This window comes from Acomys russatus, chromosome 16 (assembly GCF_903995435.1).
Source record: "Acomys russatus chromosome 16, mAcoRus1.1, whole genome shotgun sequence".
In the NCBI taxonomy this organism is placed as follows: domain Eukaryota; kingdom Metazoa; phylum Chordata; class Mammalia; order Rodentia; family Muridae; genus Acomys; species Acomys russatus.
In genome coordinates this window covers 31,203,075-31,228,330 of record NC_067152.1, presented here as the reverse complement: position 1 = coordinate 31,228,330, position 25,256 = coordinate 31,203,075, and the positions used below count along the sequence as shown (strand labels likewise).

Genomic DNA, 25,256 nt, shown 5'->3' with positions numbered 1-25,256 from the left:
AAACTCCAGACAGGTCCTGGGAGAGAAGAGTTGCCCCTAGTCACCCTGCCTAAAGCTGGGGTGGGGTTTAGTGATGCAAACGCTGTGTCCCCCGTGTGTCTGTAACTCCTAGCACATGCTCCTGTAAGCAGCTCCAGTAACCTCACTGATTTCATTAGGCTAGACTTAGGTGGTAGGCTGTCTTTGGTCATTTCCCTGTCTGGGCCAAATAGATGTTTGTTCACATCTGCCCTGAAAAAGCCATGACCAGGCATCGCTGAGCTACTGGTTATAATTAGATCTGTGACTAAGCCCCGTGGAAGCCAGGAATTCTATCTGCTACAGATCTAGATCCTAGAACAAGGTCTGGCACACTGCACACATTTCAGCAGGCTGGTGAGTGGATGGACAGATGCCTGTCCCTGCGGATAGCACAGCAGAGAGGTGCCAGTTGATAGCACCACCTGCTGGTACAACAGTGTCGCGGGAGATGGAAGTTGCCCTGCAGATTACCTTTTTTTTTCCCCCATCAGAGCTACTTAAAAGTATTTTGTCTTGTTATCTCGCTGATTCAAAGAAACACTGCAGTGACACTAATATTTTGGGTGCTTCCTTTACAGACAGGCCCGCATGCCATTTAGGCTGGCCCCGAATTTGTCACATTGTAGTATGATCTTGAACTCTTTATATTTGCTCTGCTTCCGAGGTACTGGGATTACAGGACATACCACTGTGTCTAGCTCCTAATTTGGCATCCAAATTCTATATTCCTAGATACTTTGTAACATACACAGCTGTATGCAAATATTTTTTAAAAATTTGCTAATCTTACCTTTGGTTAAAAATATAGTTTTAAAATTTATTTATATATAAATATTTATATCTGTTTATTATATTTATATTTATAAAATATAGCTATTTTAAAAATAGCTATAAAGAATAATATTTATTTTTAACGTTAAAATTAATTTATGTAACGATTTACTTATTGAACACGTAAAAGGTCAGAAGACCACTTGCAGGAGTTGGTTTTGTCCTACTATATGGCTTTTGGGGATTGAACTCAGGTCCTCAGGTTTAGTGGCAAGCACTTTTACCCACTGGGCCATCCTGATGGCCTCTGTATTTCTATTTTGAGATTGTGGTCTTGCTGTGTTATTCAGGATGGTGTTAGAATTACTGGGCTCAGACATTACACACACAGAGACAGACCTCAGAACACACAGCTCTAAATGGGATGTCTCCATCAAATCCCTCCACTCAGAGATCAGGGAACCCCTGAGGGCAAGGAGGATGAGGAGGAAGAGGAGGAGGAGGAGGAGGAGGAGGAGGAGGAAGAGGAGGAGGAAAGCGTGTAAGAGCCAGAGCAGATGGAGATACCAGGAGAACAGGCCCTCTAAATCAACTGAGCAAAGCTCACATGAACTCATGGAGACCGAAGCAGCAAGCACAGGGTCTGTACCTGGTCATCTGCGTGTCTATTATAGCTTTTAGGTTAGTGTTTTTATGGGACTCCTGAGTGTGGGGATGAGGGGGTCTCTGATTTTTTTGTGCCTGGTCTTGGGGCTTTTTTTCTTTTTCGTGTTTTGTCTTGTTCAGGAATAGTTTTTGTTTTGTTTTATATTTTATCTTTTTTTTGGTTTTGGTTTTGGTTTTGGTTTTGGTTTTTTTCAAGACAGGGTTTCTCAGTGTAGCCCTGGCTGTCCTGGACTTTCTCTGTAGACCAGGCTGGCCTCGAACTCACAGTGATCCACCTGCTTCTGCCTCCCGAGTGCTGGGATTTATTTTATCTTGTTGTTATCACTTAGACGCCTTTTCTTTTCTAATGAGAGACAGAAAGGAGGTGGATCTGGATAGGAGGGAAGGTGTGTGTGTGTGTGTGTGTGTGTGTGTGTGAACTGAGAGGACTAGGAGGGGAAACTGCAATCCGGATATTGAATGAGAAAATAATCTATTTTCAATAAAATGAAAGAAAAAACAAAAAAAGAAGAAGGGAAAGAAGGAAGAAAGAAAGAAAGAAGGAAGGAATTACTGGGCTTAGTTGATCCTCCTGCCACAGCTCTTTAGTTAGGCATATAGGTATGTGCCAATGTCCCTAGATTGTGAACAGATTTAGACTTTTACCCTAAGTATTGCCTGTAAGGCACTGTACATGCTCAGTGTACCCCACTGAGTTATGTCACCATACTCAAGGTAACAGAATTATTTAAAGTAAATAGTTTTGAGGGCCCTCACTGTCTTTATTGCCTTTTGGGGGGCATTTTACAATTTGACACTGTAGCCTGACACGGGGGACACAGAACCTGTGAAGCAGAAGTAGGAAGGCTGTGGATGTGAAGACAGCCTCGGCTCATGATTAGAACCTTTCCGAAGACCAACACCAAGTGTTCCTACAGTCCTCTGTTTTCACCAGTGTTGAAGGCATCTTTCACTTCTGGTCTTTTGAGGTGGAGGCCTCTCACATAGCCCAGACTGACTTTGAACCCTTTGAATCCTCCTGCCTCAGCTTCCCAATGCTTTGGAATTACAGGTGTGTGCACTACCATGCTTGGTTCCCTTTCTGGATCAGGCTATTTTCTAGAATAATGTTCTAGACTCTGTTTCTAGAATCTGTTCCGTATAGTGATTGGGGTGGGCTTAACAACACACCTCCAAACCAGTGTGTCAGAAAACTCTTGCAGATAGTTGATTCCATTTATCAGTTGACATGAGACTGCACACGAGATCTGGGCATGGTGGCACACAGCTGTCACCCAAACGCTTGGGAGACGGGGGCAGGAAGAGTGCTGCAGACTCTACAACAGCTTCATCTCCACATTGAGTTCCAGGTCAGCCAGGGTTGCAGAGAGAGGGAGGCAAAGAGGATTTCAGGTGTGGCTCAGTTGGCACAGTGCTTGCCCAGCATTCATGGAGCCCTGATTTTGACACCTAACACCACATAACCACATAACCACACTCAGGATTTAGAGCCAAGAGGATCAGGGAATTTAAGACCATCATTGTCTATTTATCAAGCCTGAGGCTAGGTTGGGTTGAATGCATCTTCTTTTCCCTCCTCCAACAGAGACAGAGGGAAAGAGAGATAGAGAGATAGAGGGAGAGACAGAGAGACAGAGAGAGATACACACAGAGAAATGGATTTAATGTTTATAGAATTCTTTTTTTTTGTTTTTGAGACAGGGTTTCCCTGTGTAGCCTTGGCTGTCCTGGACTCACTTTGTAGACCAGGCTGGCCTCGAACTCACAGTGATCCGCCTGCCTCTGCCTCCTGAGTGCTGGGATTAAAGGCATGTGCCACCACGCCCGGCCCACACTTAAATATTTTAAGATAGCAAATTCTATACGATTGAGTTTTATCACAAGAGAAATCATGACATCCCAGCATGAAAAGCTTGCTGTGTAAGCTCAGGGACCTGAGTTCCAGCTGCCAGTGACACCGTGTGGAGAGTACGGGGGCATGTGTCTATGAACCCAGCACTGAGGTGGCAACAGGTTCTGGAGGCCCACTGGTCAGAGTCTAGCAGAAATGGTGAGGCCCAGGTTTAGTGAGAGACCCTGCCTCAAAAAGCAAAGCAGGGGAGTGATTGAGGAAGATACCCTGATGTCAACCTCTATGCTCCACACACACAACCAAGTGCATTCACACATGTGCACACTTGCACACACAGCACAAAACAAAGCATTACGATACCGTCACAGATTCTCAATATAGTTGTGTGTGTCTTTAACGTACCGGATGGGATGAGCTCAGTGACTTGCAGGAGCAATCTAAGTGAAAGGTGTGCCTTAGGAATCCCCAAATTTCTCAAAGGTTCTTCACAGTGGAGGCAGACGGTGTGCTGGCAATATTCTCCGTAACTGCCATCCTCTGAGTGTGGTGTCTTTCACAAACATTCAAAACTCCATCTCAGTTCCAGACGCCCTAAACTCAGATGCATCCTGCCTGGAGGGCCCTGAGGAACCCAGGCCAACTTTTCCCCCCTTTCTGCTGGTGTCTTGGCTGTTTTAAGCCAAGTGGGAGTAGCCGAGAGCAACTCGTTCTAATACAAGGCTAACTAAACTGGCAAAGCTCTTGAGAAAGAGAAACCGCGGGAAGAAAAGCCATCCTACGATTTAAAGGTTTTTACTGGTCGGAATGCAAAAGATGTCAGAATTTCCACCTGCTAAGAACATAGTAGATAAAAAGCAAGAAGCCATAATCTTGATACCTATGGAAAGCAGTTCTCCAAGAGCTGTTTAGAAAATGTAGACATTTCATTGCCGGAACCCTCTGAAACCTTTCCGTTTCCCTTTCCTCCCTGCGTCCAGGTCGCACTCGCTGAAGTCTGAGGGGGAGGACAGTCCCGAGGTGCTGGAGGAGCTCCTGTTCACGTAGGCATCGTGCAGCCGCAGGTCCTTGGCGGAGAGCAGCTCCTGGCAGACGTTCCAGGACCACGTGTAGGTGGAGAAGGTGTTGTAAAAGGACTCGTTGCTGCTCTCGATCCCAATCAGGTCCCCTCGGATCTTTCTCCAGAGATTCAGCATCTCCTTCCGGTGCTCAAGGGCGATTCCTAAGTTATAGGAGTCTGTGGCTCTCTTCACCTGCAGCGAGACGGCAGATATCAACTCACTGGCTTTGATTTATGAACCGTAATTATTGGTGGCTCCAGAGTTTACACATATGGGGCTGGAGAGATGGCTCAGCGGTTAAGAGCACTGACTGGTCTTCCAGAGGTCCTGAGTTCAATTCCCAGCAACCACATGGTGGCTCACAACCATCTATAATATGATCATGCCCTCTTCTGGCCTGCAGGTGTAAATGCAGGCCGAGCACTGTATACATAATAAATATGTAAATCTTTTTTTTTTTTTAAAGAGAGAGTTACACATATGAAAATCATTAAGACTACATATGGGGTAGCCTGGGACTTATGAGCTAGGAGTTGGTAGAAATCAAAACGTATCACTTGAAAGCTGGGTATAGTGGTACACACCTCTAATCCTAGTACTTGGGAGGCAGAGGCAGATGGATCTCTGAGTTTGAGGCCAGCCTGGTCTACATAGTGAGTTCTAGGACAGCCAGGGCTACAGAGTAAGTCCTTGTCTTAAAAAAAGAAAAAAAAATTCCTTCTTTCCTTTCTGCCGCTGCCATGCCATCCAGACTGAGGAAGACTTGAAACTCTGGGGCCATGTAAGGCACGGTCACAGCTGCATCGGTAGGGGGAGTATGAGGTTAAGTTAGCATTTATACGTACCTGATTCAGTCAGCTGAGAGAAGCCACTGAGCTCAGCAAATCCTTAAGGACTTTAAAGCGGAGGATGGAGGGGTGGCGGGAAGGAGTCCCAGGAGGAAGAGGCCAGAAAAACAAGTATTTAAAGACAACAAATATCCTGGACTTGGCAGGAAGGTCAGAGCCTGCTGGAGTTGCTGGAGAGTCCAGGTTTACTTGAGATGGAGGAGTAGAGATGGGGTGGAACTGAAGGCGAGGGGATCCGTGTGGGGGAAGATAGCCCTTCGCAGAAGGCATGCTGTGGGAGCCGGGTGCTGAGGAAAGTGGGATAAATCCCTCCATTGTGTAGAGTAGAAAACTGGAAGGGAAGTCTCAGTGACCCAGGCTGGCCTTGACTTTTCTATGCCGCCCAGGCTGCTCTCCAATTTGTAATCCTCCTGCTTCCATCTCTGGGGTGCTGCTTGGAAGTATCTACTGTACCCATCCTTCCTAGCACCCAGAACTGGGAATTAAAGCAAGGGTCTTGTCCGTGCTAGGCAAGAACGTTACCACTGAGCTGTAGCTCTGGTTCAAACAAGCATTTCTCTTTAAGCTGGAAAATGGCATGTTTGGATCTTCACGTTAGGTCATTCATTAGCTGAGTGGAAGATGGCCGGAGGGGCAGAGCTGTAGAACTGAAGCTATCAGATGAGAGGCTGTTGTCCAGGCAACTCTCATGGAAGGACTCAACTCAGGCAGAGAGAACAGGCATAGGGTGTAGGGAATACACTTGGAAAGCAGCAGCCCAGAATGAGTCGGGTTAGATTTAGTGACTAGTGGAGGGAAGGAGTAAGAACACACACACACACACACACACACACACACACACACACACACACACACACGTTAAGGGTGACCCCTGGCTTTCTAGCTTTAATGACTGAGATACAGCACCCTCTGGGGAGAGCCAGGTTGATGGAGGAGATGACAAGTGAGCATGGGCCGCATTGAACATGATGCGTTATGAGAGTTAGGATGGAGGGGGGCACGTTTACCAGGTGGGGAGTGAGGTAAGGCCAGGGCACAGGAAAGAAGCCTAGGCCAGGGCCAGTTAGTTATTAATATAGAGGTGGCTACTGCTAAACAGAGATGCTTCCCCTAGCTCCCTTCACCTGACATGGAGAGCCCTGCTGTTCTGTGACTGAGTCACAGGGAGACTGAACTAACCTGCATGTTTATGTGCTAACAGTGAGACAGGAGTCGGCTGCCCACTGTTTTGCGTTCTGACGTTCCACACATGCCTGTGCATTGCTACTGCCCACTTCCTTTGCCATGGCTTTACCCTCACCCGAAGCTTTCGTAGAGTAGGAATTTTGTTCTCTCTCTCTCTAATGTCACCTAATCTCAGAACCCAGGGACACACACTTGCCAGAGAGGGTGTGAGTGCGTGCTATGAGAAGACTGGCAGCGTGGGCAGGAAGCTGGGAGCAGAAGCACTGACGGCGCGATGCTTGTTGTAAAAAGCAAAAGACACCTAAGGAATGGAAGAGCTGAGGCTGCCCTCCAGCACACGAGTGCTCACACACTTGTACACACACACATGAGAGGACCGCCAGTGAGCCTCCAGAATGCACTTCCCCCGGCCGCCTCCCTCCCACCCCCCTGCCTCCCCCCCAGCACGCCACAAGACAAGGTGTAGCCTTAGCTGTCCTAGATTCACTTTGTAGACCAGGCTAGCCTGGAACTCACAGAGATCTGCCTGCCTCTGCCTCCCTAGTGCTGGTATTAAAGGCCTGCGCTACCACACCTGGCTCAGAATGCACCTTTGACCTCAACTTCTACTGTTTACTTTTGTGGCCTAACTTCTTCCTAATCCCACGCATATATAAGGCCTGGGATGGATTTACTCCGTGCCGCCTCCCTGCTGTGTCTGATGCTGGTCTCTTGCTCTTGAGGCTTCTACGCCCTTCATTTTTACAAATTACACTATCAGTCCTTGTAGGTCTGTGGCTGGTCCTGTCCTCTTTCCTGAGCCCTCCAGAGCTAGCTCCTGTGAGTTCTGGGCTCACTACAGCTCGTCTTGTCTTACTATAATGTAGAGTGGGGATTTTAGTTTGTTTCCGGAGGTAGAGTTTTCCCAGGAGAAACTCTCTTTGACAGTGCAGTCTGGGCAAGGCGCCTGACACCAAGCACTCACGTGCTGTTTGATAGCAGCCGCGTCAGATACTGTCCAGTGCTGCTTTTTCTTGAATAGGTGGTCAATGGCCAGGATGTCATCTGAGTAGCCCGAGGCAGACTTGAGAGGTTTCACATTCGAAGCCTTGAAGCACATTAAAAACAATTAGTTAATACATTTCAGTTTGAATTATTTAACACAGACATAATTATGCATATGTGTGAAATGTCATCATGAGACCCATTACTCTGTATGCTAACAAGTTTAGGCGTTAATTATAAAAAGACACACTAATGGGGGGTTATTAGTATGAAATTGGGCATAATGGTGCATGCATGGGAACCTGCAGCAAGAAAAGCGATGTGAGTTCCCAGCAAGCCTGGACTACAGTGTGACACTATTTCAGAAAAACAAAACCAGAATTTATTTATGAGTGGATTGTCGCTAAACTGTCAGTTGCACTGGAGCACCCAGCACGGTACATGTGCAAAGAGGCATTTATTAAACCCACTGAAATAATGACGGTGCAGCCTCCTTACAAAGCAAACACTGACCAGATGGTTCGTGTGCAGAACGGATAAGGAGGGTAGGGGAGCCAACTCCATCCTGGCCCAGACTTCCCACAGGAAGCAGCGTTTGTTTTTCCTGTTGCTGGGCTGTTGAACAATGCTAGGGGGAAGTTAGGTAAATATACTGCTTGATTTCTTTGGATACGCTCATTGCCTGATCTTCTTGGCATTCCTTCTCTCCACGGACACTCTCCAACACTGTCAGCTGCTGACCTGGCCTCTCCAAAGCTACCCAGTATGCATTCTCTTCACTCTTCTCGCCATGTTGTGATTTCTCCATCCTCTGACCCGTCCCTTTTTCTCCCATGTGAGTCTTGTCTGTTTCCAGCACCAAAAGTCTCTCCTGTGTTCTTTATATAGTTTGCTCTGGGATGTCTGTAAAACTTGTTTTAAAATTACATTGATTGTTTTGATTGACTGTGTGCATGTCTGCATGTCTGTGTATCTGCGTGTCTGCATGTCTGTGTATCTGTGCATGTCTGCATGTCTGTGTATCTGTGCATGTTTGCATGTCTGTGTATCTGCATGTCTGCATGTCTGTGTATCTCTGCATGTTTGCATGTCTGTGCATCCATGCATGTTTGTATGTCTGTATATCTGTGCATGTTTGCACGTCTGTGTATCTGCATGTTTGCATGCCTGTGCATCTGTGCCATGCAGCCATGCAGAGGCCACAGGAATGATGTTAGTTCCCGCCACTATTTTTGTTTGTGAGACAGGGTCTCTCTGTGTAGCTCCGACTGTCCTGGACTCACTCCACAGACCATGCTGGCCTCAAACTCACAGACTTCAGCCTGCTTCTGCCTCCCGAGTGCTGACTGGCAAGTTGTCTTTGAATATGTGACCTCTCTGCCTCAGTTTCCTGGGTAGTGGGATTATTTTTTTCTCTGAGCTATCTGAAAAGCGCTCAGTTGGGGCTGGAGGGATGGCTCAGTGGTTAAGAGCACTGACTACTCTTGCAGAAGTCCTGAGTTCAATTCCCAGCACCCACATGGTAGCTCACAACCATCCATAATGAGATCTGATATTTCTCTTCTGCTGAGTGTGAAGACAGATCATTCATTTGTATAAAATAAGTAAATAAATATTTTTAAAAGCAAAGGCTCGGCAGGAGGATTCCAGTTAATTTTAACAGAGCTGTTTGGGCTGCTGTTAATAGACTGAGAATAAATCAGGAAGGAACACAGCAGAAGCAAGAAGACTACGTAGGAAGTCATTGATGCCGTTGCTGCTAAGGCGATGATCTGGCAGAATATGTGCACCCAATAGATAAACTGCACTACAGTTCTCTTTTATCCAAAGGGGATGGAGTGTAGCTCAGTGGTAAAGTGTTTAATTAGTATGTAGGCTCCATCACCAATACAAAACCAAACACAAACAAAGAGTATGGAATCTCTTGTAAGTCAGGCTCTGCCTTGTTTGCTTGGTTTTTTAAGACAGGGTCTTATTGTACAACCTGGCTGGCCTGGAACTCATTGTGCAGCCTAGGTTGGCCTTGAATTCATGGCCGTTCTCCTGCCTCCCACTGCTGGCATTACAGGCGTAAAGCACAAGGCCTGGATACCAGGCTCTGTTCCAGGTAAATTCCGTCCTGCCGTCCCCACTGGGAGGCTTACGGAAAACTTGGGAGTAAGGCCAGAATGTTCTCGGCGTGTTTGGAAGCATGAGTGTCCTGGGCACACGGAGACTTTATAGTTCATGACAGTGAAGCATGTACCGGCGAATAGAGTAGAGGCAACCGAGTGTGACGCAGGGCGAGGAGGTAAAGGTGGGCTCATGGGCAAGGCTCTAGTGGGAGACAGGGTGGTGCCTCCCGCCATCGCTCCACTGATGTGGGCTTGGTCCTTCCATCCCATGGTGTCTGGCCAACCTGGAGTGGGCTGACAGAGTTCACAATACATCTTCTGCCTGATGAGTTGGTGGGAGAGTGATAGAAGTGGATCTGAGACTTTTTTTTTTCTAGACAGGGTTTCTGTGTTATCTTGGCTGTCCTAGACTCACTTTGTAGACCAGGCTGGCCTCGAACTCACAGTGATCGCCTGCGTCTGCCTCCCAAGTGCTGGGATTAAAGGCGTGTGCCACCACTGCCGGGCTGATGTGGGACTGTTTAGTGTTCTGTTTTGTTTTGTTTTTGTAAAGGCAGGATATTACTCTGTAGCTCAGTCCTGAAAATCACTATGTAGCCCAGGCTAGCCTTGAGCCCATGGCTATCTTTCCGCTTCGGCTTCCTCGGGGTTGGATCATGAGAACGAACCATGTTTCCTCTGTTATTGTTCTTATTTTCTTCATCCATAGGTTTGCTGTTTTTGGTAAATCGAACTATTTTGTTGAAATAGTTAATACCTCAGAGTTCAAAGTCTTTGTTGGCTTCAGAGCAAGTTTGAGGCCAGTCTGGGCTACATGACACCTTGTCTCCAAACTCCCAATCCAAACCCAAACAAACACCTCAAAACAACTGCAGTCCCCCCAAAACACCGCCCAACGTTTGTAATGAAACCATGCTTTTAGTCTTGTTGAGTTGGGGGGGGCGGGGTCTTACAATTGGAAGATTTAAATCAGCGATTACGATAGATTCTATCTCACCTGTGTTTTCCAGTCTCTTTTATTGAAAAAGTAATCTTCAAAGAAATTAAGGGGCTCCTTTTTCCTCAGCATCTCTAACTTCTGTAAGTCTTTGAACGGCTTTCCCATCACCACCCCATCCACGTCAGGAAACAACGGAAAGACAGGTATTTTTGAGTATGGGCTATCCGAACGGAGATCACACTCTATAAAGAAAGAAACAAAAATGTCGAAATTACAAACAATGACGATCATGTAGCACGTGCAGTGCGCTCTCATCTGTCCTCAGCAGCTGGCTGCACGCGCGTCAGTGTGTGACAGGGTAGAAGGAATGTGGCTCTTACGCTTGAGTACTTCAAGAAACTTATACAAATCTCTTTCTTTCATTATTGAGATCCTGGCAGAGTTGGCGAAGGCAGCAGTGCTTGAGCGCGGAGGACTGCATATGTCTGCCTTTAAGCCCCTTTTTCCATATGGACTCCACAGCATTTCTGAGCTGGTTTCCTGGAATTTTCTTCGGAAATAGCTTTAAAAGAAAATCCAAGTAATTCAGGAGTGAATATAAAGAACTATTAGGAAAAAAAAAAAGAAAAAAAAAAAGAAGAAGAAAAAGAAGAAGAACAAGAAGAAAAAGAAGAAGAAGAAGAAGAAAAAGAAGAAGAAGAAGAAGAAGAAGAAGAAGAAAATCAAACTGCAAGTTAATAATGTCTATAAAGTTTACTTTAACTCTATTTACAACTTTTTATTAGCATATGTTGATTATACACAATGATAAATAGTTTTCATTTTGGCAATTTCATACATTATATGTATTTTATTATATTTACTCTGTTACCTTCTCCTGTTCCCTTCTGGCTCCCCCAGAACCCCCTTCTCCCTCTATTTTGGTCCCTCTTCTATCATGACTCTTTTCTTTTGTATTTTCATTTGCTTCCTTTCTCCTTCCCTCCCTTTTCTCCTTCCCTCCCTTCCCCTCCTCCTAAGCTTTTGCATCCTCGTTTCCTCTCTGTCTTTCCTCTCCTCCCTCCTCTCATCCGTACCTTCCTCCCCTCTTTCTTTCCCTCTTGAAAACTCAACAGTATTGTTAGTGCTGCTCACAGGGTCCTGGGTGAGGTGTTATTTACAAGGCCACGGGCTCCTTACTAGTGGCTCCACCACTGAAGGCAACTGTGTATAGACGGTAGTGCTGTGTTGGGTTTTTAAAATGCAGGGTTTTTTTTTCTTTTTTTGAGACAGGGCCTCACTTTGTACTCAGGCTGGCCTTGAGTTCACGGTGCCCCTCCTGCGTCAAACTACACAGTGGTAGGATCATAGCATGAGCCACCATGCCTGCCTATGAAGACATGGTCATTTGTACCATTTTGAGTGTTTTGTATGTTCTGAGTTCAAATCCTAGCCTTTGTGCATGTTAGGTAAGCACTGTACCACTGAGCTACACAACCAGGACTGTTTCCTCTTCTTAATTTTACTTTGGAAAGTTTATGATCAGCTTCTCCACTGCGGAGGACTGAACCCAGGCCGCTGTGCATGCCAGCCAGCCCAGTCCCCCAGACGCTGAGCCCCAGCCCCAGCTGCTATTTCCTCTGGTTAAACTGATTCCTTTATCATTTATATAATGACCATCTTGGCCTCTTTTTATATATTTTTTCTTTTTATAATTTTGACATTGTTACATTCATTAATTTAATGCGTTTGTGTGTGTATGCACACACGTGTGCACATTCACACTAGTGTGCTTAGGTATGTGGGTCAGAGGACAACTTGTAGGAGTTAATTCCTTCCAGCATGTGGGTCCCAGGCACTGCACACAATTGTTAGGTCTGGTGGCCATGTATTCCTTCAGGGCTTGTCTCAGAGCACCCTTCCTTCTGCTTAGTTTCTGAAGGATAGCCTTTCTGGGTGTAGAATTCCTCTTTCCACACTTGGAACAAATCATTCTATTCTCTCTTGGCTTGTCAGATTTCTGGAGAGAAGTAATAGGGTTGTCTTTATATATAAATAAGTATTTTTCCTTAGAACTTTTTGATCTATCTATCTATCTATCTATCTATCTATCTATCTATCTATCCATCCATCCACCTACCTATTTTTGAGAGAGGGTCTCTCTGTGTAGCCCTGGCTGTTCTGGAACTTGTTATTTAGACCAGGCTGGCCTCGAACTCACAGAGATCCACCTGCCTTTACCTCCTGAGTGCTGGGCTAGAAGCATTCGCCACCATGTCTGGTTTCTTGTATTTTGATTGTTTGGCCCCAGCATGCCTTAGCGAAGATTGCTTTCCCCACTTAATCTAGTAAGTGTCTTACTGGCTTCCTGGATCTTGGGTCTCTATTTCCTGGGACTTGGAAAAATTTCAACAAGTAAAGAACAACCTCATAAGATAACCAAATAAACAGCAACCACAGTCCAATTTCCCGGTCTGCTTAGGAGGGGTGGGAGGCTGTGCCGGGGGACGAGGGGGGGTCACTTCGCTAACACCAGCACTCAGCGCCGGCGATCTGCTTCCTCAGCTTTTTGTTTGTGAAATGCAGGTGACAGAAAGGACTCCTTCAGTGAGGACTATATTAAGACAATTTGCACATCTTTATTCTCTTTATTTCTACAGTATAAGAAGTAATGCTTGGGGCTGGAGAGATGGCTCAGAGGTTAAGAGCACTGACTGCTCTTCCAGAGGTCCTGAGTTCAATTCCCAGCAACCACGTGGTGGCTCACAACCACCTATAATGTGATCTGATGCATACTGTCTACATAATAATTAAATCTTAAAAAAAAAAAAAAAAGAAATAATGCTCATTGTACCATTTAACCGCCGAGCACTGTGCTCTTCTGCACAATGCCTTTAAGACACTTGGTAGGTGAGGAAACAGACTGAGAAGCAAAGGAAAGGGCTGGCTTGTGCACCAGCAAGCTCTGTCTTGGGCTATGGATGGCTAAAGGTTTTGTTTTGTTTTTGTTTTTTTGGATGTCTTATGCTTACTGTGGAGCCTTGGGATGGTGTGAGAAGCAGGCAAGAGTGTTGTGGCATGTAGCCTTCTGTGGCGTAGGATGTTGTGACACAGCCTCAGCGAGTGCTTCTGGGCAGGCTGCTCTCACCTGCGCCATGACACTTACCTCACTATCTCGATAATATCCTTTCTGTGCAGGGCTGAAGTCTCCACGAGTTTTGAAAGGATTTCAAACAATAAGATCCCTGGGTTGTTAGCAAAATCTAAACACATTTTCTTTTCTGGAACTGTAGAGGAGACAGAAGGGAAAGGAGGGGGGGAGAGAGAGAGGGAGATATCAAAATGTTTTTTGAGAAAGCCACCTATTAAAAATTTACTGAGAATTTATAACATGAATATCAAATGTATAATTTATAATATACAATCTTACATTTGAAACCAGAGATTAGAAATACAGTAAAATATTAAGAATATGTTCTGTTTGGTAGAAAGGCTATTTTGATTATGGAGCAGACAGAGATCATAGTTCAGTGACTTCTCAGTAAAGAGCAGAACTTTTGGCATCTGTATGCATAATATGTTGAAGACGACTGTCTTATTCTTCTATGGAAGGGACTTAGTAAATATCTCTAGTTTGCAGAGAAACTCCCACTCCCGTCACAGTGTTTGCTAGCACCAGGTTTTCTTTATCTTGAAGACAGTCTATAGCTTAAGGATGGGCACGCGTTCAAAGCCACATATGGGGTTTGAGATCTGGAATCCTAGAAAAAAATGATATGAATAAAGGCTAGACTTTCCAAGGCAGCCTGCTAACATTCAGAAACAGAGCATGAGGGAGTGACGGCAGTTTGGGTATGCACAGCACTGATCACCACAGGTGAGGGCCTGCTCTCTAGCCTCCCAGCCGCGCACTGGGGCAGAGGCTTCATCAGTGTATGGAAGCAGTACATTTTCTGAGCACTAGAAAAAGTTGTTATATTATTTATTTACTTATTTGGTAAGAGGAATGCTTTTAGAAGTAGTGCATGTACTTGGTTAAGAACGAAAACACGGGCCTGGAGGGATGGCTCAGAGGTCGTGAAGATAGGCTGCTCTTTTAAGGACCAGGGTTCAATCCCCAGCACCCACATGGCAGCCCACAACTGTCTGTAACTTCAGTTCTGGGGGATCCAGCACCCTCACATGCAGGCAAAACACCAATGCACAGAAAATAAGTATAAGTAAGTTGTTTAAAGAACTAAAATACTATACAAGGAACACAGTGCGGCTGTAGAGATGGCTTAGAAGTTAAGAGCACTGCTTACTTTTCCAGAGGGCCTGGGTTCTGTCCCCAGCACCCATGGCTACTAATAACAATAACCCTCTATAATTCTAGTTCCAGGTGATCTGACACAGACATATAAGGCAAGGTACCCCTACACATAAAATAAAAATAAATTTAAAAAAATTAAAGGGAAAAGAAAAACTAAAGTTTCCACATTTGTCACTTCCCTTTGTCCTCACTGGAGACAAAGCAGTGCCCCTGCAGGACGGAGCTGCCTGATGTATTTAAGCTGCGATTCTGATACTATCAGTTTGTTTGATATTATTTTGTAGGAGCAGTGCAAAGAAATATCGCATCCTGCACACTACCTTCTGGATTCATTTGACTAGAGGGCTTAGGGACAGCGTTTTCTGTGCAGTGTGGAGGGCTACCAGCTGTCCTCAAAGTAATTCTACTTACCCACAGCCTTGATAAAGAGTTTCTTATCTGTCAGCACCTTGATAAAATCTGAGAAGTTGATCTTACCGTCCCCTGCAAGAGGAGTATGAGTTCAGAACAAGAATGTCTCCAAACATTTATATATTATATTAAATACATAACTTGTAGATTAAGGAGGGGGGAAGAAGAGAGGGTGGGAGGGAGAGGGCGGGAGGGTGAGATTGTTATGTATAGCCTAGACTGGCTGAAAACTTACAATTCTTCTGTCTTAGTTTTTGGTTTACTGATATTACATATGTCTGCTACTATGCTGAGCTAGGATACATATTAGTTATTTAATGTATTTTAAGTATAAAATCAGAAGTACCCCAAGCTACCTAGCACTTAAAATCAGCATATTTGGGGCTGGAAAGATGCTCAGGTAAACTCTGGTTTCCTTTCTGTCCTCTCTAAAGAGATTATTTTGGTAGTGCCTCCCTATGTAGCCATGCTGGTCTTGAACTTATAATTTTCTTATTTACATTAGTCTTCATAACTTGATCTTACAATAACTGTACTGGTCTCCTGTAGCCAACAGAAGCAATTGCAAGGTGTAAGCATTCAGCATAGGCTGTTAGCTGCGACTGTCCTTTGGCAGAGATTGTCATCTTTCCCAAGGAATTTATTCACATGTCTCCCTCTCTGGCACCCTATTGCTTCTAAAATTAAAAGATAGCTTCTAGGTGATGGTGGCACTTGCCTTTCATCTCAGGACTTGGGAGGCAGAGGCAGGTGGACGTTGAGTTTGAGGGTAGGCTGGCTTACAAAGCGAGCTGTAGGACAGCCAGGACTATGTAGAGAAACTGTGTCTTGAAAAGACAAAACAAAACAAAACAAAATGAGACAGTATGTACTACAAGAAGTATGTGTGTATGTGTGTATGTGCGTGTGTGCGTGTGTGCGTGTGTGCGTGTGTGCGTGTGTATGTGTGTATGTGCTATGACAGAATAAAACGACTTGGCAGAGTTAGTGGAGACAAGCCATAACTTTAGTTATTTGGTGGCCTTGATTCACTGACAGTTGGGTAATGAGAGGCAAGAAGAAATAATATTCTGAAAATATTTCCTACACAACATCTTAGCTAGGACTCCAGGCACATGCCATAGTACTGGAAAGACAGAGGCAGGTAGCCTCTGCTACACAGCAAGTTAGAGGCCAGCCTAGGATGCAGTAAGACCCTGTTTCAAAAAACCAAGGCAAGATACTAACAGTGAATGGCCCCTAAGCAGGAAAACAAGCAAGTTCTACGACCTATATGCTTTAAAATACTAACAAAATGTCTCTGGGATATAAAATCTAGAGGGCTTGGGATAGAGGGGGCTTCGGATTGTTGCTCTTCACAGGGAAGCAGTGGGCTTGGGTTTTCTTGGGGTTTGGCCATTTGTGAAGCTGCTTATGCCTTTGTATCTCTTAGTTACTTTAAAGCACCCTCTAAAATGAGCATCATAACAAATAACATTTCACACACAGAAATTTTCTCAAGAAATTATTATTATTATTATTATTATTATTATTATTATTATTATTATTATTATTATATTATTTTAGCTCATACATCTCCCTCTTTGATACCCTTAAAAAAAAAAAAAAGAAACACACACAGCTACAGTAGGCCCCTTGTCCACAGGGGATATTAAGTTACATTTCAAGACTTGCAAGCCTTCAAACCGTGGCGAGAGCGGAGTGTGGTGACTCACGCCTACAATCCTAGCCTTTGGCCAGATGGCAGGCTGTGAGCTACACACTGAGGTCCAGGACAGTCTGGGCTGCAGAATGAGAACTTGTTTCAGTAAACAAACAAATCAGCAACCACCAAACCAACCAAAAACCAAACCAAAAATGTACAAACCCTGCATAGTATCGATCCCTGCATCCCCTATGCTTTTCCACAAATATATATCTGTGATTAACTTTATCTGATAAATTAGGCATAGTGAGAGATTAGCAGTAACAATAACAAAATAATTATATATATATATATATACATATATATATTATGTGTGTGTGTTAAGACAGGGGTTTCTCTATGTAGCCCACCCTGGCCTGGAACTCACAGAGATCCTCCTGCCTCTGCCACCTGAGTGCTGTGATTAAAGGTGTGTGCCACCATGACCAGACTCAACAATATACTATTACAGAACATTATATCATTGTGCTCTTTTTTTCCCTTGAGAGAGTTTAGACAAATACTAATATTTTTGGATCACAGTTGACACAATTAATTGAAACCATGGAAAATGAAATATAGATTGGGCAAAAGATACCTTATTGTTGTTTAGAGATATATTTTTAATAAATAAGAGTTATAGATTCATAAAAGTATTTTTATGAGAAGATAATAATCAAAATACTCACTGTCAAGATCAGCACATTTCAATTCATTAAAGATATCATACGTGTTTAGATTCATCCCCAGTTTAGCTAATGTGCACATCAAGCCATGTGAGTCAATACAGCCACTTTTATCCTTGGTGAAGAAGTTGTAAGCATTACGGAAGGCTGTGGAAATGGAATTACGTTAGTCAAGACAGTCATTTAAGATGAAACAAGCCAGGCATGGTGGCATACACCTGTAATCCCAGCACTTGGGGAGGTAGAGGCAGGCCAATTGCTATGAGTTCGAGGCCAGCCTAGTCTACAAAGTGAGTTCAGGACAGCCAGGGCTACACAGAGAAACCCTGTCTTGAAAACAAACAAACAAACAAACAAACACAGTCAGGTACAGGAGCGCCTGTCTATAATTCCAGCACTTGGAAGGTGTGTGTGTGTGTGTGTGTGTGTGTGTGTGTGTGTGTGTGTGTGTTATCTGATGATCTGTGGCCCAATTAGGCTAAACAGTAATGTCGAGGTCAGCCTGGGTGATAGCGCAAGACTGTCTCAAAAGTGGGGGCAGGGAAGGGGAGGGAGAAATGTATATGCTAAACAGGACTAGGAGAGATCACGTAGCCAATTGAAGATTTGTTCTGAAAAAACATGGAGAGAAAATGAATAATAGATTTTTTTCAAAAGACAGACAGAGTCTTCTCTTGGGATTTGAACTAGAATAAAATAAAAATTATAGAATCAAATAGAACAAGTAGTAAGTGGTAGAGAAATCAAATGTGGAGCCAGGCATGGTGGTGCATGCCTACTATCCAAGCACTCAAGTATAGAGGCAGAAAGATTAGGTGTTCAAGGCCAGCCTTGACTACATAGTGAGTTTGAGGCCAGACCAGGCTGCATCAGACCCTGCGTATCAAGAAAACAAAATTTTATATTATCTATTTCCTCTTTATTGCCATTACCTGGCCATTTATCTCCACTTTGTGTTAAATATTTAATTATCCTTAGTTTTCATTGTTTTTACAATACTGGAGGTGGAACCTAGGACCTCACGGATACTAGCTTCCTTATTTATTTCTACCAGTATAGACTCATTGATGTTTATTTTATTTTAGGGTAAATATGATACATCTAATTTTTTCAAATTATTCAAAAAAGTAGTAGAAAATAGGGGATGGGGAGACAGCTCAGTGAATAAGACACTTTCTGTGCAAGCTAAGGACCCTAGCACCCACATAAAAGCATTATGTAACCCCTGTGTCTGGTAAGGAGCAGAGACAGGGGGATTGCTGGTGTTTGTTAGACAGCCACTGAAAAACAGGGAGTCCATGTCCGATGAAAGACTGTCTCAAAGGAAGAAGGCGGAGAAGGATAGAGCACGTTTGTCCGGCCAGTGTGCTCCACACGGCACACACACAGTCCACACAAAGGGTGCGGTGTAGACTCTGAGCCATAGACACAAAGAGGGACATCTTTGGAAATTCCATTCAATTTTGTGAAGGTAAGTAGGAAGCAAAGTTATTTGGGAGCAAGAATAGAACTGAGGTATTCAATGGATCATGCAGTTTTGTTTTGTGTTTGTTGGTTTTGTTTTAGACCAGGCTGGCTTCGAACTCACAGGGATGTGCCTGCCTCTGTCTCTCTGAGTGCTGGGATTACAGGTGTGCACCATTGCACCCATCTTATTTTTGTCTTTTGAAAACAAAACTGATGTGGCCTATCAGACATTATGTAGACCAGGCTGTCCTCAAACTTGTGACCCTCTTGCCCCTGCCTCCTTAATGTTGAGATTAGAGACATGTCTTACCACCTGGCCAGCCCTGGCACTTTGTTTTTATACTGTTCAATTAGCGGATTAATATGTTGCCTTGGATTTGCTGTTTACTACTCTCACAAGTTATCTGGATAAGAATATTTGGCCAAGACTGTTTAGTTTTTCGTTTTTTGAGACAGGGTTTCTCTGTGTAGCCCTGGCTGTCCTGGAGCTCACTCTGTAGACCAGGCTGGCCTGGAACCCAGAGATCCTCTTGCCTCTGCCTCCTGAGTGCTGGGGTTAAAGGTGTGCACCACCACTGCCTGGCTGAGTGATTAAATTCTTGAGAGATGTCAACTTGAAAGTAATCCCTCTTCAATCTAGCAAATAGTTTATTTTTTATTTTTAGAAATGTCTTGATATACAGGTCAATCTGGCTTTGAACTAAACATCAGCTTCCAGAGTTATAGGTGTGTACCATCACGCCTGGTTAAAAGTTTATTTCTGGGCTGCAGAGATGGCTCAGCAGTTAAGAACCCTGGCTGCTCTTCCACAGGACCCAGGTTCAATTCCTAGCACCCACATGACAGATCACACCTGTCTGTAACTCCTGTTCCAGGGGATCTGACACCTCACACCAATGCACATAAAATAAAATTAAATAAACTATTTGAAAAGTTTGTTTCTCTCCTTCTTACATGATAGGATAATTTCTTCCTCTCTCTTAAGTGATAGGATAGTACAGATACTCCTTGAAATCTCATGTGTGCTTCAGAGAAAGATCGGTATGGGAGCTAGCTGGATGCCATGGCACATGCCTTCAGTTCTAGCACTTGGGAGACAGAGAGAGGAGTGTATGGATTCTAGACCAGCCAGGGATACACTGAGTTCCAGGCCAGCCTTGGCTGTAAGAGCAAGATCGTGCCAGGTATGGTGGCGCACGCCTTTAATCCCAGCACTCTGGAAGCAGAGGCAGGCGAATCTTTGTGAGTTCGAGGCCAGCCTGGTCTACAAAGTGAGTCTAGGACAGCCAAAGCTACACAGAGACCTTGTCTTGAAAAACAAAAAAAGAGTAAGATCCTGTCTCAAAAATGAATTCAACAGAGGTCTGCAGGTGTATGGAAGGCTGTTGTTAGGTTTTAATGTTTAAGATGATTTTTATTACCTTCCAGTTGTGCAGGGCTCAGCTTCGATCCTCTGTGTTGTAGGTAGCCTGGAAAAGATCCTCGTAAGTCTCTATCTCTGAGGAGAGACACGAAAAGAGGCAGATTTAACACAGGTGTGAAGCCTTTGAGATTTGCCTATTAAAATGGCGACAGCATTGCCGTGTGCCCAGGGTCACAGTGCACAAGCAGACCTGCCACATGCCAACATCTGCCTATCTGCCTGAGAAGATGAGGGTGGCTGTAGCCCACCCTATATTTCTGGAAAGTTTGGAACTCTGGATAACTTTACGTCTCATGGGAGTCAAATCTGGAAAAGGAGGGAAAATATGAATACCTGCGTGTTGCCTTGTGTAAATCTGCAATCATTTATGAATACTACTCCCCCGCCCCCACAACTGGTTTTGCTTCTAATATGGCAGGTGAAATGTAATCCCTTTTAATTAAGTATAACTTAACGGCAAATTTACCTAAATAATCAAAAGGGCTTTTTAAAACAGGGCCCCCCATGTGGCCTCGAATGAGCTCAAACTCGCCGTCGAGCCAAGGATGACTCTGAACTCCCGATCTCTGGCTTCCATCTTCCTGAATGCTGGGATTACAGTCATGTGCCGCTGCACCCAACTCTCATACATTTACTTTAAATGTCTTTAGTTTTGACACTAATAACAAACGTCTAAAAATATAGGCTCTCTTATTTTTGTGGTTTTATTTTTATTAAGACATTTAAGAAGAATATAATTACATATATGATTATAATATAAACAAAAGTATGCGTGTCTTGCCTGCGTGTGTGTCTGTGTGCCATGTGTGTGCCCGGTGCCCGGTCACTAGGGGCATCAGGTCTCCTGGAACTGGAGTTAGACAGCTCTGAGCCACCATGTGGGTGCTGGGGACTGAACCTGGGTCCTCGGGAAGAGCAGTCGGTGCTCTTAACTGCTGAGCCATCTCTCCAGCCCCAGGTTTTGTGGTTTTACAAGAAGTACATAATAAAGCAAAAAAAACCTAGAAGGAATAATAAATACTGTGGTTAAAGAATGTAATCAATATGATTTTACTGCCCTCTGGAGTATTAGATTCAACTCATTTCAGAGCTGCCTGGGACAGAAGGAAGGGATTCGGCCTGAAGATGCACTGTTCTCAAGTTTCCGGCGTGAAATCGCGTCTAGCTTCTCTTATTTTCTCTGCTTTTATTAACGCGGTTTCTTCTTTTTGTGTTTATCACCTAACTTGTCATCCTGCAGACTCAGCTTTGTTCTCACTCAGGTTGCATTTGTCATATATATATATATGCTGCATTTCTAAATAGAAATGGTTTATTTTTGTACGATGGAAAAGATGTAAGCAGACACAGAAATATGACGTCCTCAAACCCCAAAGAAGCAGGCCAGGAAGAAGAAGAATATTTTTGTTAAATCGCTGCCGCCTCATCCCTCCCCCCACTCCTGCCCTCAAATCCATGGAAGCATTTAAAACTTCATCATGGACTAAGCCCTGGAGAATGTCCATTTTATTATGCTTCAAAGGAGCATGGGCCATTCTGGTTGAGACTAACCGGTCCCTCCTACTGTGGGGGATCCCCTTGGCGCATGGTCCCCTTGGCCTGTTGTCTTAAGTCTTTGTTGGGCCATTTTCATTGCCAAAGTGGCAACAAGGGTTTGGATGCTGTGAGGTTATTTTCCTACTTCTTTCTTTAAAAATGTCAGAAATTGGGGCTGGAGATTTAGCTCGTTGGTAGAGTGCTTGCCTAGCAAGTGCAAGGCCCTGGGTTCAGTCCTCAGCTCTGGGAAAAAAAAAAAAGACAAAGTTGGGCGTGGTGGCGCACGCCTTTAATCCCAGCACTTGTGTGGCAGAGGCAGGGAGATCACTATGAGTTTGAGGCCAGCCTGGTCTACAAAGTGAGTCCAGGACGGCCAAGGCTACACAGAGAAACTCTGTCTCAAACAAAAGGAAACAAAGACATTAGAGATACAATGCTTTAGCAGTGGTAAAGCTGAATCTCTCTCCAAGTGGCAAAGAGAACACGCAGTTGAGAGAGAGGAGGGTGTTTCCTGCCTACTGATCACATATATGTATTTTTCTTTTAGTGCTTCTTTGTTAGGGTTTGCTGGCAGCCGACTGAGAAAAGCATTGCTACTAACTGGAGAGTCTCTCTGGTATGTGGCAGTGGTGTGTGCATGATTAGTTTACTAGATTTCATTTGTGAGAATGGGAAGAATTCTGCTTTTCCAGTAAAAAAGAACACTCATTTTTTCTTTTTCTTTTTTTAAATTTTTTTTTGGTTTTTCGAGACAAGGTTTCTCTGTGTAGCCTTGGCTGTCCCGGACTGTCTTTGTAGACCAGGCTGGCCTCAAACTCACAGCAATCCACTTGCCTCTGCCTCCCAAGTGCTGGGATTAAAGGGGTGCACCACCACGCCTGGCCATTTTCTCTTTTTATTAAAAAAAAAAAAAAAATCTTCCCAAAAGACAATGATGGCTCAGTGGGAAGGTGCTCGCAGTCAAGGCTGAGGATCTGAGTTTGATTCCTGGGGACCCACCAAGTGGAGGAGGAGAACAGACTCCTACAAGCTGTCCTCTGACATTTTTTCCATGTAGCCCTGGTTTTTCTGGAACTCTCTCTGTAGACCAGGCTGGCCTGGAACTCACAGAGATCCTCCTGCCTCTGTCTCCTGAGTGCTGGGACAAAAGGCCACTATGGCCAGCCATATCAAACTCTTTAATTCAGATGTTTGAAGTAAATTTACAACAGAACAGAATATTGTAACTTGTCTCATCATAGTCTCTGCAGTGTAATTTATATATTCATCACCTGAACACTATTGTATAATCTGCTCATACTTTATTACCTACCTCTTGTAAAAAACAGGTGTTTTTAGGGGCTTCAGCTTCAGTGTTGTTTTAATTCTCGAAACTGCCATATGGCCAGCGACTCCGTCTGGAATTCAGAAGATACAATAAAGGATCAATTCACAGGTCCGTCCATCCATCAATTCATTTGTCTTTCCTTCCTTCCTTTCTTTTTTCTTTTCTTTTTTTTCTTTCTTTCTTTCTTTCTTTTTTTTTTTTTTTTTTTTTTTTTTTGAGACAGTGCCTCTTTGTAGTCCAGCTGGCCCAGAACTCAGTCCTTCCTGCCTGAATCTTCCCAGGACTAGAACTGCAGGCATGTGCCACCATATCAGCTTATACATTCATTTCTTTGCATTATTTTCCAGCTCAAGGCCTGGGACTAAAAACCTAGGATTTCAAAAATAATGGCATTATATGTAAATTCAAGCTAACATTATAAACAAAACTGGAGGGCTGCGTGGAAAGGGCCTTTTACTGTGCCAAGATACAGAAGCCAAATTTCTTTGTCTTCAGTTCTACTTTTCAAATGCCAATTTTATCTTATATAAAAATAAATGCTGGGGCTAAAGAGATGACTCAGTGGTTAAGAGCTTTTACTCCTCTTACAGAGGACACAGTTTCCCAGCACCCACATCGCGGCTCACAACCATCTGGACAGCCCAGTTCCAAGGGATCCAGGCTCTCTTCTGCCTGCCACAGGCACCTATATATATATGTGTGTGTGTGTGTGTGTGTGTGTGTGTGTGTGTGTGTGTGTATATGTGTGTGTATCACAAGTCTTTTTTAAAAAACTAAATAAATGCTAAATAAAATAATCCAGGCACACAAAGAGAAATATTTTTCAACTTGCATGTGGAATCCAAAACAGTCAAAGCCACTGGAGCACGGAATGCTGGGAAGAAGGGGGTGTAAGAAGTTGGGTGAGGAGCACAAACCTTCAGTTATGCAGGGTGAGTAGCTTGTAAAGAGCTAATGTACAGCATCACGGCTAGGTCACAGCACTCTACAGGGGACTCAGGCCTCGGTGCCCCCGACCCGTAGTAACGATGCCGGTGACTGGCCTGTGGTAGCTCTCAGTGATTGTTTTACAATGTATACATAGAGAAAAACCATCAAATTATATGCCTTAATTAAAAATTAGCATCATGATACCAAGCATGCAGAAAAATTAAAGTCAAGCTTTATTCTGAAACATTTCATGTCACCCCAGGCAAAGAAGGAAGCGTCACAGCATTCCTAAAATATTTGCTTACTTGGTTCAGTCTTAGAAACGCACAACATAGTAAATTTCCTGAGGCTTTCCTTCTAGGGCACACACCCCTGCCCTGGCAGTTCTTATGGGCCCACTGCTCACTCCTAACAGCAGAGTGGGTAGTTTTGCATTGGCTCTTCCATTGCTATGGCCTCCCCGGTCCTCCCTTTCCCCTTCTGCACAGTCTGAGTAACAGCCTGCAGGCCAGGCCTGGGAGGCAGGCCTTCCCGCTTTGGGTTTCATCACTCAGTCAGCTCTCCACACTATAGGGTATATCGGGAGGCTCGATGACAAGCGGGCTGGGTTGCCAGCTCGGGAATCAGCAAGTACTGCTCAGCCAGGAGGAAAAGAGGTTCAGAATGTGTGGTTAGAACTCATTCCCCCCTCGCTGTTGCCTCAGAACCCAGGAGCGGCTGTTTCTAAACAACTCCATTATACAGTGTTCAGAATCTAGAACCTACCATAGAGCTGAGAACCTCAGAGGCGCGCAATAATTTAGGCACTTGAAAGGTGCAGTGAAATTGTCCCCAGGGCTCCAAATAATCACTACTTAAAAATAAATACCTTCTTATATAGTTGATAGATTAAAAAAAAAAAAAAAGAACTCAGAATACAATTGTACAAAATTCTGACATTTACCTACTTTTGAGCTGTGCTACTAACCAACCATTAGTAACCAACCATCTGAGGCTTCAGTTCAAGAATCCAATAAAGGGTTTATTCCATCACACAGCTGTGACCTCATTCACTGGTCCAGC

At 44.2% G+C, this 25,256-nt stretch overlaps 1 protein-coding gene across 1 annotated transcript; it reads right to left on the bottom strand.

Annotated features, from left to right (window-relative positions):
• Nucleotides 1–4,228: 4,228 nt before the first annotated feature.
• Efcab3 (EF-hand calcium binding domain 3) lies at nt 4,229–23,317 on the bottom strand. Its single transcript, XM_051158865.1, has 9 exons — nt 23,250–23,317; nt 20,400–20,476; nt 17,515–17,658; nt 15,142–15,213; nt 13,585–13,705; nt 10,820–11,001; nt 10,497–10,681; nt 7,366–7,488; nt 4,229–4,560 (listed from the first exon to the last, which is right to left on the bottom strand). Exons 1-9 carry the CDS (start codon nt 23,315–23,317, stop codon nt 4,234–4,236), a joined length of 1,299 nt encoding a protein of 432 aa, XP_051014822.1. The 3' UTR covers nt 4,229–4,233.
• Between the last annotated feature and the right edge of the window lie 1,939 nt (nt 23,318–25,256).